We start from the raw sequence: 15760 nt of genomic DNA, 5'->3' as shown, positions 1-15760 counted from the left end.
CCTTTAGAAAACTGACGCCACATCTTTTGCAAATTGTGCTGTTAAAAGACAAAAAGTATACAAAAATGACAATAGCTGGAACTTTCAAAATGTTGTCTGCCTGAGAAACGCAGGCAATGAAGTTATTAAGCTTTATGCATTTATAATGAAATTTTCTCACACAATTAATTTGACGCTTAAGCGCAAAATGTGCGGCACTGCTTCAAAATGTTGAGCATTTCAATTTTAATTTGAATTCATTTTGGCCCCACACAGAGAATAATACCTATATATACATATGTTTGTTTATATGCTGATTTCAACGCTGGCAGCATTTAGTAATTAATTAACGCACATTTGAATAAATTGGCGCACGTCAAAAACATGTCGCTAACTATTAGGAGCGTGTCAAACGAACGACTTGAGCAACGAACTTGAACTTCAACTTGATAAGTTTGAATAAAAGTCAAGTGAACAATAATATTTGATTTATGGATCAGAAATCAAATCGAAATCGAGTTAGGAAAGTAATATATTCTCGTGTGTTACGGTATCTAGGTTAATAGAAAATGTGATGGAAGGCAGTATGAAATTGATTTGATGGCCAGAAAGGTTTATGCGACTATGAGTTAAAATTAAAATACAAATTAGAATCAAACTAAATTTTACAAATTATTAATAAAAGTTGAGCAACTGATTTGGCATTTGAAGAGAAGTTAAAAAGTAAGTTGAAATGTGGCCATATATAACGATTACTTCTTCGTTGTCAATTTGCCTTTGGAATATTTATTTTCCTTCTTCTGCAATTTGTTAATTTTGTACATGCCTTCAAAGAATATATAGTGTAGAACTTAAAATGTTTAAATAATTCGCATTTTTTTTTGGAAAATTGGGCAAAGTAATGTATTAAAACGTAAATATAGAAATCATGTCATTAAATGTTCATTTGTTAGGTTGTTAAAATAATTAATTTATTTATTTTGTAAGTCTCACAAACTTTCTCATATTTGCACACTTAACATTTATAATAATAAATCGAATATATTTTTGGACAATTAAAATCATTATTATTTTCTTTTGCACTGGGTACGATTATAGAATATTCGTATTGTTTGAAAAATTTGAATGATCGCATTAAAAATGCAATTTTTCGTATAGCGATTCTTTTGTTTAAGCTATTATAATACATTTATAATAATATTTTTATTTAGTAATATAAAAAGACACTTGATAGCAATATTTTTAAATATGATATTTGAAATAAAATAAAAATATAAAATACAATTTTTAAATTACATAAATTTTAATGATACATATGTGTGCCTGAATTTAAGGCACTTTTTTTTTGTATTTATTATGTATGTTAGATGGCAATTGTCGCCTCTGGGCAGCTGCCATCTTTTACTCGTGAGGTTCGTCCATTGACTTGTGCTTGAGAAAAAAAGGAACGGGGTGCCCGTTGGCGCATTAAGCATAAATTTCACTCCCACCATTAAATAAATGACCATATCTGCGCCTGTGTCTGCCGCTCCCAACAACCACAACAACAACAAAGACAACAGCAACAAAATAAACAAACAAACCCAAATCAGGTTTTAATTCAATGAAGGCGCATCTTCATTTTATGCAATTTTCACAACAGGAATTGCCAGCAGACTCATCTGCAAGTCGCGTTTCATAATGAAAACCAAAAAAAAAAAAGTTAAAAAAAACAAGAGGCAAACTAGAGACATTTCACATGACACCGCCGCACATGAAAAGGTGAAATTTTTGGCATATGCACAAACACACACATGCTGACAACAAATAAAAGCATTTATCTTGTACTTATTGTAGTTTAAGTTGCCAATCGTAAGGCCACACACACACAGAAAACAATGCAAAAGGTTCGTTCGGAGATTGAAGCACAAATAATAAAAAAATGCCAAAACAAATAAATCAGACTTACAATAACACGTATGCGACACGTAGTCTCAGTCGCAGTCGGAGTAGGAGTAGGAGTCATACAATTGTAAATATTTCGAATTCGTTTGTGTGTCTCTGTGTCTGCCACAGTTTTTTCTCATTTGTGAGTCTGTTTCAACACTTTGCCACAGAGTTGAAGACAATGCAGAAAAAATGCTTCCTTCATGTCAGCGCCAGCCGTAAAGGTTAAGCGGCAACTTGACAAAAAGGTTAAAACGATTTAACAGACATTTGGCTGCGACGAATGAACCATCGACCGTCCGACAGACCAACCAGCCAACCAACCAACAGGCCCACCAACTGAAAGAGGAGACATTGGCATCTTTGGCTTCTTCGACATGCTGCTGGTACCTGCCTATCTAAGTATGGGCTGCTGATGCATCACTGCACGCCCGCATCGCAGCGCATCGCGTCCTGACTTAGCAAGGCGGAACAAAAATTTGTGATTACAGAGCCTCATGCTGTGGCAAACTTTTTCAGTCAGCTTTTAGGTAAACAGCACACAAACTATGTTTATGCGATAGGAACTCACGATTTATGGGTCCACACAGTATCTCGAACACGGCTGTGGTGCTAGGTTTCCAAATCAAACCAATAATGAATAAAGCTTCATGGAAAAAAAATCAGTACAGATGTGAAGCAAAATAATTATTGATTTTTAAAATTTTGGTCTTTGTAAATAATTCTAACAAATATAAAAATAATAGCAATAAACAAAGAAATTGGTAATTGTTAAGGAGAGGAGCATAGCTTTATATGGTTTATTTAAATGAAAATGAATAGTAGTTATTCTGAGCAATTTATCGCCTTCCTAGTGATAGCTCATATAGCTTTACAATCGAAAAAGTCGAATATGATTTTATTTAATTTTGGTATTTAATAAATGAAACAAAATTGTGAGCGGCTTTTAAACATTTCTTGGAAACTCACAATTATTTTTTATTTATTTATTCAAAGTTTGTCTTTACATTTTGCTAGCCAGCCCCTGTGTAATAACTATGTTTGGTACAATGGAAAAACTATTGTTTCAATCGAAAGAAAAAAACAATGTTAGTCATGAAACATTTGATCAATTATAATTATAATCATCACAAATGTTTATGACAAGTTTTTAATTTGTCTTTTTTTTAAGAAGATTTTAAAGTTATTGAATTCTGTTTTAAAACAGTTATATTTGGGAATTTTTCTGCATTTTTTAAAATTAAGAATATTTGATTCTTCTTCTTGACTGGTCTTCAAACCCGTTATCGGGCTATGACCTGACGTAACACAGCTCTCCACGCGCCTCTGCTTCGCGCGCGTCGCTTCCAGTTGGTCACTCCGCAGGTAGTAAGTGCGTTCTCTACCTGGTCCTTCCAACGTAGGCAAGGCCTCCCCCGTCGTCGTCTCCCCCCAACATCCGCATCGAGAACTTTTTTCGCTGGAGCGTCTTCTTCCATACGCACGACATGACCTAGCCAGCTTAGCCGCTGGATGTTTATTCGCTTGACTATGTCAATGTCAGCGTAGAGCTCGTACAGTTCGCTGTTCCATCGTATGCGGTAGTCGTCGCCAACGCGTATGGGACCGAAGATCTTCCGAAGCATCTTTCTCTCAAACACTGCAAGAGCTGCTGCATCAGTCTGCGATATCACCCATGCTTCTGCACCATAAAGCAGCACGGGGAGGATGAGCGTCTTGTAGAGCGTTAGCTTGGTTTTTCGGGAAAGGTCTCTGCTACTCAATTGCCTACTGAGGCTGAAGTAGCATCGATTGGCTAGAGTTAATCTCCATTTGATTTCTAGGCTGACATCGTTGGTTGCTGTGACGGTGGTGCCAAGATACATAAAATCTTTCACCATTTCGAAAGTATAGTTTTCCACCGCGATCTGGGAGTCTGGTTGCCGCGTGTCCCTGCTAGAGGAAAACATATACTTAGTTTTGCTCTCATTTATCACCAAACCCACTTTTGCAGCTTCCTTCTCAATAGCCGCAAATGCTCCGGTGACGCCTCTCCTGGTACGGCTGATAATGTCTATATCATCAGCGTACGCAAGAAGCTGAACGCTTTTAAAAAAGATCGTTCCGCCTCGGTGTACACCAGCTTTGCGCACCACACTCTCCAGCAGGAAGTTGAAGAGATAGCACGAGAGGGCATCGCCTTGCCTGAAACCTCGAACGGTATCAAAGGGTTCGGAGAGGTCCTTTCCTACCTTGACGGAGCTACGAGTGTTGCTCAACGTCATTCTGCAAAGTCGCACTAGCTTTGCAGGGATACCGAACTCAGACAGTGCGGCATATACACGTTCCCTCCTCGGGCTATCGAATGCTGCTTTATAATCGACGAAAAGATGGTGGGTATCGATTTGAAACTCATGGGTTTTCTCCAGGATTTGGCGTAGCGTGAATATCTGGTCAGTGGTGGATTTACCAGGCATAAAGCCGCACTGATAAGGCCCAATCAGTGCTATCGCAAATGGCTTTAGCTTATCACACACTACGCTTGATATGACCTTATATGCGACGGAAAGAAGGCTGATTCCACGATAGTTGGTGCAGACCGTGGGATCACCTTTTTTTAAGACGGGACATAGGACACCGAGATTCCAATCATCAGGCATGCTTTCAGTTAGCCATATTTTGCAAATGAGCTGGTGCATGCACCCTACCAACTCATTGCCGCCTGCCTTAAACAGCTCCGCAGGCAGCCCATCTGCTCCCGCAGATTTGTTGTTTTTGAGCCGCTGGATGGCTGTTTCGACTTCGTCATGGCTAGGTGACGGTACTTCAATACCATCGTCGGCGATCGGTTCTGTGGGGTCATCTCCGCTGGCGGAATTGTTAACATCTTCGCCTGATAGAAGATTGGAGAAATGTTCCCTCCACAGTCTCAGTGCCGCTTGCCCGTCCACCACCAGATTTCCTTCCGAGTTCTTACAGGCTGACGCTGCGGGCTTAAAACCTTGTGTTAGACGCTTCACCTTCTGGAAAAATTTCCTAGCGTCGTTCCTGTCTCTACAAAGCTCCATCTCCTCTCGCTCTCGCTTTTCTTGCTCTCTCTTCTTGCGTCTAAAAAGCCGCCTCTCCTCCCTCTTCTTCTCCCGATATACATCATGCACAGCGCGCGTTGTCGCCGTCTGCAGGGTTCTTTTGTACGCGGCATTCTTCGCTGCAGTGGCTTCGCGGCACTCCTCGTCGTACCATTGGTTTCTCGGTAGCGGCTGTTGGAAACCAATGACATCTTCTGCGGCTGTGTGCAGTGAGCGGGAAATATGTGCCCAAAGTCCGCTACCAGTATCGGTTTCCGAGAACGGTTGAGAAAGCAGCTCAGAGAGTTGAGCGGAGTAAGCTTCGGCAGTCTGTTGTGCTAGCAGCTTTCCGACGTCTAGTTTTCGCTGCGTGTTGGGGCGTACATTTTTCGCCATGCATAATCGCATGCGGACCTTGGCTGCAACAAGTTGGTGGTCCGAATCAATATTCACACCACGGAACGTACGCACGTCCAGCACACTGGATGCATGCCTTCCATCTATCACAACATGGTCTATTTGATTTTTTGTCATTCGATCGGGTGACTGCCAGGTAGCTTTGTGGATATCAAGGTGTTCAAATCTGGTGCTACTCACCACCATGTTTCGTGCTGCGGCGAAGTCAATTAGCCTCAGTCCATTGTTGGATGTTGTCTCGTGGAGGCTGAATTGTCCGACTGTCGGGGCAAAGACGCGCTCTCTTCCAACCTTGGCATTAAAATCGCCAAGAACAATTTTAATGTCATGAGAGGGGCAGCGGTCATAGACTGTCTCCAGTCTCGCATAGAACTCGTCCTTGGTAATCTCGTCTTTGTCCTCCGTCGGAGCGTGGACGCAAATCAGGCTTATGTTGAAAAATCTCGCCTTGACACGAATGGTTGCCAGCCGTTCGTTCACAGGTGTGAACCTAGAGACACAGTTACGCAATCTCTTGCTGACCGCAAAACCGCATCCAAATTCGCGTCTTTCTGCATGGCAGCTGTAGTAGATGTCAAAGGCTGCTCTTTGGGAGCAACCCTGACCTGTCCATCGCATTTCCTGGATGGCGGTGATGTCAGCTCTTACTTTATTGAGAGCATCCGCCAATTGGATAGTAGCACCTCCTCTGTTAAGGGTCCGGACATTCCAGGTGCATATCCTTAAATCGTGGTCCTTTAAACGTTTGCTAGGGTCGTCAACTTTTGGGTGTTCCTTATCCGAGGCTGTTGTTATGTCCTTCACTGGGAGTAAAAAATTTTCATGTGGTGGGTCCCAAGCCCTACGCACAAAAGCGCTGCACACATTTGCTCACTTACCAACTCCGGATGGAGCCGGAAAGCTACCCAGAGAGCACCGCGAGGAGGTCGTGTGTCAACTTGATGATGGCAGAGACAAAGATCACTCTGGCCATTTCCACGTTAATGGCAGTCAGAAGCTTTACATTGTTCTACCAAAATCCGAGCCCTCGAGAATATTTGATTATACTAGAAAATTAGGAGTTGTTGAAATTCCTGAAGTATATCGCACAAACTTGACAAAAGACAAGGCCAGCTGTGGCGAATGTAACCTCAGCCAAAAGATAGTTAACGGGCGCTTGCTTATTATTTTTGTTGGTGTTGTCGTTACTGCTGTAGCAACACCTGTTGCCATGGCCCGTAGTTAGTCGCCTCTTTGGCTATATGTTGACAATTTTTGTTGTTGTTTTTCATACCTGCCTGATAATGATTCGGCAGCAGCCACAGCAGTGGCAGCAACAGCAGCAGCAGCAATGAAACTTCCTTATTTGTCATTGTTGTCTTTGATATTTCGACTTTTTCACTGTGCAGGCTACATTCGACATCTCTGCACCGAGTCTAGCATTTCACTGATGAGCTTTCCAAGTCGATGATAATGATGACTACATTTCTTGCTGGCTCGACTCATTGTGTAAACAATTAGATGGCAAGTGCAAGTGATTAATATCATTGAATGATTATCAAATGGTAGTTTATGTGGCCACTGATTTATGAAGATATTGTGAAAAGATGAGCATTCAACTGTTTGGGGTCTCGGCAACACACATACATATATTAGTTGATTAATATCATTTCAAGCTAATGATAAAGTTTATATTTAATGATATTTTCTTTTCAATGTTTCCAATACATTGGCCAACCTTTGCAGTGGTTTTTAAGAGAAATTAAGAGATTAGTGGCTGCAACCGAAAGTTGAAAGTTAATGAAAAAAATTATAAACGATCTGCAAATTGTTAATTATTATATTTGCTAATATCCAAAATTGCGCTGTTTGTCCAACTCCAATGTTGCACGGAAAAATTTTATTATACTTTAAAGGAATAGCTCGTGCTTGCTCTGATCATTGTGATTAAACTAAGCGATGAGTTAGTTTGTTAATGGAGCCATCGCATATTTCCCATCACATATCGTTTGCTTGTGCCAAAGTAATTGCAGCAAAGCTATCAATTCTCCCTACTTAATAACAGCATTGAACTGACAATTGTTGAATAGCATGCGAAAAGGCAATCGCACTTCAAATTCAACTTCTCTTAAGTGCCGTTAGAGGAGGAGAAGCCTTGACAATGACAACCAACTGCGACTATTGCATGTAATTGCAAATTGAAAAACGTGAATGACCAAAAATGCCAGCCGTTATAGACCGTGCAATGCCGAAACTAAATTAAATAATAAAGAAGCAAAAGTCAAAGCTGCAGACCAAAAACGAAGCATCTGAACTTTATTTACCGAGACACCTACACGCAAATATATATATCTTTATATATATACCCATAGTATATTGTATACGGACAGCTGTTGGGCCATTCTTTTTCATTTCAGCCTTTTTATTTTAAGTTCTAATGTCAAGTTGCAATGCAGCGTGAGTTAAATTTATTTGCATTATGTTGCTTTGATGAAATCAAATTTAGGTGTGAGAATTTTTTATGTTTTATGCAAACCTCGCTCACCAACTTGCCGAAAAAAAAAACGAACACACCAAGGCAATCAACTAATTTAAATACAAAAAAGCAATTTCAACAAGAAGCAGCCACGAAGCTGAGACAATGCATAGAGGTGGCAGAACAAATGCCTTCCCTCCCCAAAAGCCTTCTTCTAAGAACGCCACAATGCATATAATTTGGCAAATGTTAATACAAAATTTATGTGCACATAAAATTTGTTTAGAGATTTCGTTCAATTTGCAATGCTATTGAAAAGAAGCGACCCAAGGCATTTCGTAAACAACTCTGTTCAAATGAAATAAAAAACAATCAAATAAATAAATAAATTGGCCCAATCATTGAAAATTGTTTTGGTTAATTGAAAGTGGCCAGAAAAGAGTGTCAGTGGGTAAAGAGCTGAGCATTATATTGTTTATTGTGTTTGCCGAGTTGTGCAAAAATTAAAACAATTATATGAAATTATGCAAAGTACGCAGCCAACAACAACAACTACAACAACAGCTGCATGACTACCTGACGGAAGCTTTACCGTCCATGCAAAGTGAATGGCTGACTGACTGACTGAATGACTGACTGACTGACTGACTGACTGTTTTAGGCACAACAGCTGCCTGCAATTTCTTTAGCTGAAGGAGGCTGCCTGGACAAGCCTAAAATGTAATAATTTATTGCTCATACGCCCTGTGTTGCCGCTTGCCATAAAATTTGCTTGCGTGTGTCCAAGTCTTGGACCAGCATCTCCCACCAGCATCTCCCATCATTCAAGGCATCCCCCATAAATTTGTGCATTGGCAGCATCTTCTTTTCTCGCAATGAGACTGTCGACGACTTTATCTTCGCTGTCTTGTGGGCGTACAAATTATGTAATTACAAGTATTGTCAACATCGGCGCTTTTTGTTCAGCTCGAAGCATTGACAATGTGTCGTCTTGCCTCGCATTGTTGGCTTTGTTGCGCTTTGATTTGTCTATGTGGCGAGTACATTTATTATTTTTTGTGTGATTTCCATTACCTAATACGTTTGTACGTGCAGCAACAATAAATATGATTCACAGATGAATTTCAATTTGTATTTTTCAGGCTCTCCAGTACACAAAATGCAGCGACGAACACAATTCCATATACTCTGCTGTGGTAAGTTGAAGATACACTGAGTGATAATTAAGGTTATTTGATTGGAATAATAATAGATTAGCTTTTGTGTAGCACAATTTATATGATCACTTGCTTACTAAGAGTGGGAAATTATATATGGTAGCTTAAAATTAATGAAACAATTTCTGTAAAGCGCTGTAAGAGTCAATTTATATTGACAAATTTACTATTAATCGTTGGACGATGATTATTATTTATGAATTTGTCACTGACTATAATTTATCTTGCAATTATCATTGCTCTCAATTCTTTTCGATAATTTCTTCTTTTAAGAGCATTTTAATTAAGTTTACGTACGTATTAGGTTTAAATTTAGTTAAATTTATTTTTGAATTAGCAGCTATATATTTAATTTAAAAACTCAGTTAAATTTAATGACAAATATAATTTTGAAGATAGTAAATCGATATTATTACCTTGACTTGCCTTCACGATTTTAGTAGAATATTTCATCCTTTTGGATTGATATTCAAATGTATTGTAAAATAAACTTTAGCTTCCTTTCATCTCCTTGAGTATGGAAGGGGTATTTATATTTTGAACACAATTCAACATTATAGATTGTTTTATTTTTATTTATTTTATCATTTTAAATTATTGAAAAATTATTATTTAATTAATTTGAGTAACGTTAATAGAAATCCCATTTCTTGCTTTTTTATAACAAAAAGTACATTAGGTCTTTTCAGCTCATTAACTAAGTTAAATAAATGATCTCATCATTCAGTAAAAAACGAATTTATTCATTAATAACCGTATTGCTGTTTTCAATCTTTGCCAAAACCCTCAAAAATGCATTCACAAGTTTTTTGATAAATTTCTCCATGCAAATGCCACATCCTTGACCTTGTCTATTGACAATATTCCCACTATTTATGTAGACTATGAACGGCTCTTTCACGCGTCAATGCGAACTTGCAACACTTTGACCGCCAATCTGCTGCCTATTAACAATTAAGTCTGACGTCCCCTCCCCTCCCCTCCCCACCCCATGCCTCCAACCCACTCACCCCCTCACGCTTTTGCGCATGCGTGCGTTGTTCGAAATGGGGCCAGAGTAGCGCATATTGCGTTAATGTGCCTTTGTCTGTTGCGTGTGGCATGTGTTTGTAGTGTTTTGTTGTTGCTGTTGCTGTTGTTTTTGGCTTTGTGGCTTGTCACACGCCAAAATAGCAAAAATGCTCGCCGGCATTGTTTAGGGTGAGCTGCTCAGACAATTTTGTGTGCGATTTAAGTAGATTAGATGTCATTTTTTGTGCGCTTGAATTTGAATTTAATTAATGGAAAAGGGCAACGCCACTGCCACCGCCATATAACTGTAACTGTAAATGGTGGGAAATGTGTTGGTGTTGGTGGTTGCGGCCGAATGATACAAAAATGTTTTAAGACTCATTAGCGTTGGACACGACAACGCATGGCCGATGACCCAGACCCAAATGAGCGAAACATATTTCAAACAAATGAAATCAACAATAATCACAACACGAATTCAGCAGTTTTTGTTTTCCTCTTATTGAGTCTCTTGGGCGTTTTAGTACGGGTTGGCGGTCTGGCGAATAATTATAGAGCTTGAGCGACAGCACATCTCAATTAAGTTGGCGGGCGATGCACACGCCTCACGCATCACGTGGCAGTCGTAAACGTAATCGCGCCAGCCTATGCCGTGGGGTCTTGGATTGGATGCCAAGATGATGGGCCAAGTGTACAACATGACGTATGAGTAATGGCCATCAAGCTCTACTGGGGTTGTCAATCAGCGAGCTCAAATTATGGCCAATTGTTTAATTTTATAAAGCAGCAACACCCGCTATTTAAAGACCCAATCGGGCAATGTTGTCGTCTGTCGATTCTTGGGGCCTATTGGCCGATGATTCATATAATCACGGTACATCAAGTCAATTATTGGCCAACGAGGCCTTGAATGTGAGGTCATTATTGTCATCCAATAAGCTATTAGCTATCGTCTTCATTTCCCCTGGCGTTGACTGCACATATTATATGGAAGGGGGGAGGGCGACGAGCAGTTAAGCTGTGCAGTTTAAATTTTTCGTATTTCTACATTTAATTGTTTTCTTAGTTTAATGTTTGATTGTTGTGTGTGGTGCCTGAGGCCGGTAGCGGGCAATGTTGTTACTGTTAACTGTTATTTGTGAGGGAAGTTGTTGTATTAAGTCGAACTCCAAGTTACTTAGAGTCACATTTGGATTAAGCAATTCATTTACGCTTCGAGTGTCGGATATATTAATTAATACATGATGTTAAATTAATTTAAATACAAAAATTAATTGAACGGTTAACAGAAGGTATAAAGATTAGCCATTTATAAAATAAAATAATAATCTTCTTTCTAAAATAAATTAACAAATAGTTGTGATTAAAGTTTTTTTTACTATAATACTGCACGCTTTTCTTATTGTATTTTATAAAATACTGCGTACAAATATATAAGTCTTGGAATTGAAGACCATCTTCGATTTAATTTAAAACCATTTCGGAAGCATTTTATTCTTCAGTTTTCCTAAATACAGACTTTGTCCTTATAGTTTAAATTTAATTAATTTGTATATATTTATGATTTATATTGTTCAGTTGTATGTTTTGATTTTAGTGATTGACAGTATTCAAAGTTTATACCCATTTAACTAACTATGTTTCTTTTCCGTAGCTCTGCTTCTTTTGGCCGTTCTTGACTTCACAGCCGCAGAGGCTAAGGTAAGCAGAGAGCTTACATCATCGAATTTCTGTACTTAATTTTTAATCTTTTGTAGTATCGCACGCCAGCCCGTATTCTGGCCAAACAAACAGGAGCCACACAATTCGAAGAGGAGCGTTACGAGGCGCATTCAAATTGCAATGAACACAAACATCATTTGAAGAAACGCGCCTCCGACGAGGATGTCGACTATGAGGTCTATCAGGGTGTTGTGGGCCGGCCGGGTATTGATTTTCCCATTTACCCGCGCATTCCAAAGACCTCCTTCAGTTGTCGATCCTATGGCAATGGCTATTTTGCGGATATGGAAACGGATTGTCAGGTAAATCAAAGTGTTGAATAAAAAAGTTAAAGCTAGATACAAATAGTTAGAAAATAAATTTTACAAACCTACGACCGAATTTAAAGAATCATGAAGAGTTCAAGAGCTTTGTTTAGGTATATACCTATTTTAATTGGTCATCTTCATGAAACAAATCCATTTTTGTAGAGAAGAACTTTCTTTAAAAATTGCCTATATATTTTTATGTTGCCTGCCTTTTTAATGATTAATTCAATCTCTTGCAGGTCTTTCACATTTGCGAAGAGGGTCGCAAGATATCGTTCCTTTGCCCCAATGGCACCATATTTCAACAAAGCGAGCTCACCTGCGACTGGTGGTTCAAGGTCAATTGTCTGGGCTCCTCGGGCTACTATGCTGAGAGCGCTGAGATACTGAACAAGCAGCGAGTGCATCGCGTGCGTCCCTCTGTGCCGGTTCAGGGCTTCAACATCGTTGGCGGTGGTCTGAATATTAAGCCTAAAGTTACACCTGTTGCTGGACAGGCCCGTACACGTACTGGAGGCAAATCCGATCGACGTATTGACTCCACCGAGGAGGTAGAGAGCGTGGATTTTGATGATGTGTCGGGTGAGAAACAGAGAAAGGTTATTGCCACCATCGATAACAACAGCAACAATGATGAGACTCAGATTACGGCGGAAAGTTCGTCCTTTGTGAGTGGATCAGGGGCTGGAAGCAAGCGACGCAATAATAACTATAACAGCAACATCGATGACAGCACATCGCTTAAGCCCAGCGAGCAGCTACAGTTTAAACCATCGCGAAGTCGTGGCTCTCAGGAGCGCAGCTCTGGGGCTCAGCGCTACGGTAATCTTCATAACGAGTCCACCGAGCGTGCTCGCAACGGCCAGAGGGGGCAGCAACGCTATCGCGATAATGGAAAGCCCATTGCAGATTCGCATGAACGCGGCGCCAGCGAGGAGCATAGCAAGGACCTAAATAAGCATAGGCCTGTTGATAAGCCAGCACAACTAAAGGGCAGCGATGCTGACAAGCCGGATTTCTTTGAGGCGTATTCAACGCGTTCCGTGCAGCACACCACACCCTTCTATACGGCCGGAACTTATTCCACAGCTCGACGTCTCGAGCCAAGTAAATCAACGCCATTCTACACCCCCACGGTGCCCAGTGTGGCCAAGACCAAGGCCACCGAGGGGAAACTGAACTACGTTAAAGGCGTGCTCAGTACTGTGACGACGCCGAATCCGAATCGCCTAAGTGGCAGCGCCATTTCCGGCATATTCTTAGAGTCCTCTGTGGCGCCAAAACCAACAACTAGCGCCTCTTTAGAACTGGACGCTACCTACAAGCCAGTTGTCATTGGTATGCGTCATCACTATGATGTGGCTTCCTCGGGAGAGTTCAAGACGCGTCTCACGCTCAATGCAAATGCTCCGTTAACTGTAGAACAGCCCACGCACAAGTTGTCGGCGAAGAAGAGCGAGAGTCGGGACTATTTGCCCACCACACCCGCTCCCACGAGCAGTAGCGGACCCACCTATTTGCCCAAGAGCGCTTTGGCTCCGAAGGTGAATGCTGGCGCAGCCGGAGGTGAAGATTTGCTCTTTGCGCCCAGTCCCAGCCAGGATGACAGCGTCTATCGCAATGTGCAGGACATGTTGAAGACCATGAACCTGTTGAAGGACAAGTTTGAGGATGTAGAGGTCAATGTGCAGGCGCCAGCGCGTGTCGGCTTAGAAATTCCACCCTCCTCGGGACCAGATGCATTAGTCTCCTTAGCCAAGTACTTCGCCCAGGAGCACAATGACACGGGCAATTCTCTGGGAGGCAAGACGGCCAGCAAGGATGAGAAGCACGCCTTCAAGGCAAAGCTGCCAGTGAAGGCGCCATCCACAGTTTCAACCTCAGCGTCTTCATCAGCATCCTCATCAGCGGCGGCAGCATTGCCAGCGGGCAAGCCCTCAGATACGACAGCCAGCCTGACCACGCCCAGCACTCCCTCCTTGGGCATTAGCGGGCATGCTGATGATATTAAGCATAGTTTGCTGAGCGCCAACACTGTGGAGAAGTACACCACGCTCTTTGGCTTGAAGGAGAGTAAGGGTCGTGTAGCTGGTGAGCAGGATTTAAGCCTAGGCTTGCTTTCTCCGCTAAATGAGACACAGGCACCGTCAACTGGCGACAATTATCAGCCTTTTCCGCAAATTGGCAGCACGGGAGCGACCATTGGTGCTTTGGCTGAGAAACCTGAGTCGCGAAAGATTGCCCAAATCTTCTCCAATGCGCTCAGCAGCTATCTGGATAATCCGAGCAATTTCCGGGCCGAGTTAGCCGCTCGTGCACGCCCCACAGAACCACCTTCGACAGCTAACTTTAAGCCCGTAACCACTACGGATGCGACGCTCTTCAGCGATGGCACGGCTAAGTATTATTTGCCGACGAAGTCAACACCAGATGCAACCACTCCCACACCACCCAGCATTGCAGCCGAAATCAATCACAAGTTCGACTCGACACCGGCACCCGATTATACTTCTACTACAGAGCTCTACGAAGGCACCACCTATCGCAGCTCGCACGAGCTGGAGCTTTCGGCAGAGCTCTCGCCGCCCAGCCCCGATTCTGGTGAGGCCGATGAGTTCCTGCAGCAACAGCAGACTCAGTCGTTCGTGAAGTCTCGCAATAATTTGCTGCAGGAATCCAAACCTCAGAAGCTTATCACCACGCACAAGCCCACTGAGCATCCCTGGAGTCTGAAGTCGCAGACGGACTTCCTTGACCCCCTGACCATAAATGATGGCCTGATGAAGGATCAGCGCGTCACAACACCCTCGCCATTCACCTATCTGCCAAAATCAACGACTACAGCCACGCCCGCACGCTATAGCGGTCAGCTGCAGACCCTCTCGGATGCCGTGCAGCGCAGTCACGACTCCAACTACGAGTGGGATGACATTTTCCGAAGCTACGATCTGCCACGGGATGCTCTGCCCTCCAGCAGTGGACTGCAGCGCATAGCCAACAAGCTCTTTGGCGGACTAAACGAGCAGGAGGCGCTGCATCTGAAGAATGTCATGGCCAAGGCGGAACACGATCGTCAGGTGTTAAGCTTGCTCCTCCTGCTCATCCAGACCTGCGACGATCACAATGGGAAGGCGTTGGAGCGATCACGCAAACATCTTCTCAATGCGCTCATCGATATTGACAGCAAGCTGCCGAAGGGCAAGGGGAAGATCAAGCTAGCCACCACAACCACCCGCGTGCCAGTGACTACTTTCCGAAGAGCAGGCTCAGAGATTAGCACCACACCCTCCGCTGTCTATACGACCACGACAGAGCTGCCGGCATTCACGACAACGACGGCGAGCGCGGCGAACAGCTTCGAGGAGACAACAAAGTTCGAAATACGCGTCGAGGATGTCGAGGATGCGGATGTGTCGACGACGACGGCGGCGTCTGTGGAGTTGGCCAGCGGTGGCGGCTCAGACCGACGAGCACTGGAGCTGCTCAAGTCATTATACTCGCTAGCATCGAAGTTCAGCAGCAGGCGATAGGGTTGTCAGTTTCCTAAACGGTACATCTTAGAGTTGCCAACTGTTTGAAAGTGCATAAAACATTTCACTTTTAGTCAACTTGCAATCGCTTCCGTCTTTCGTCCTTCACTTCCACGCGCCTTAAATTAGTTTAAACGAACCTACCTAC

The 15760-nt window shown here is 42.3% G+C and overlaps 2 protein-coding genes across 2 annotated transcripts; one reads left to right on the top strand and one right to left on the bottom strand.

Annotated features, from left to right (window-relative positions):
- Positions 1–3641: 3641 nt before the first annotated feature.
- LOC115623580 lies at positions 3642–4259 on the bottom strand. The gene is made up of 2 exons (XM_030517979.1): positions 3891–4259; positions 3642–3837 (listed from the first exon to the last, which is right to left on the bottom strand). Exons 1-2 carry the CDS (start codon positions 4167–4169, stop codon positions 3673–3675), a joined length of 444 nt encoding a protein of 147 aa, XP_030373839.1. The 5' UTR covers positions 4170–4259; the 3' UTR covers positions 3642–3672.
- A 4724-nt stretch (positions 4260–8983) lies between these two features.
- Positions 8984–15612, top strand: LOC115623854. The gene is made up of 5 exons (XM_030518398.1): positions 8984–9017; positions 11707–11753; positions 11810–12076; positions 12322–13468; positions 13526–15612. The coding sequence occupies exons 1-5, from the start codon at positions 8984–8986 to the stop codon at positions 15610–15612; spliced, it is 3582 nt and encodes a 1193-aa protein (XP_030374258.1).
- The last annotated feature ends 148 nt before the right edge of the window (positions 15613–15760 follow it).

Source organism: Scaptodrosophila lebanonensis, unplaced genomic scaffold (assembly GCF_003285725.1).
Source record: "Scaptodrosophila lebanonensis strain 11010-0011.00,11010-0021.00 unplaced genomic scaffold, SlebRS2 tig00000053-arrow-pilon, whole genome shotgun sequence".
In the NCBI taxonomy this organism is placed as follows: domain Eukaryota; kingdom Metazoa; phylum Arthropoda; class Insecta; order Diptera; family Drosophilidae; genus Scaptodrosophila; species Scaptodrosophila lebanonensis.
The sequence above is the reverse complement of the archived record's forward strand: the minus strand, read 5'-3'. Positions and strand labels throughout refer to the sequence as shown.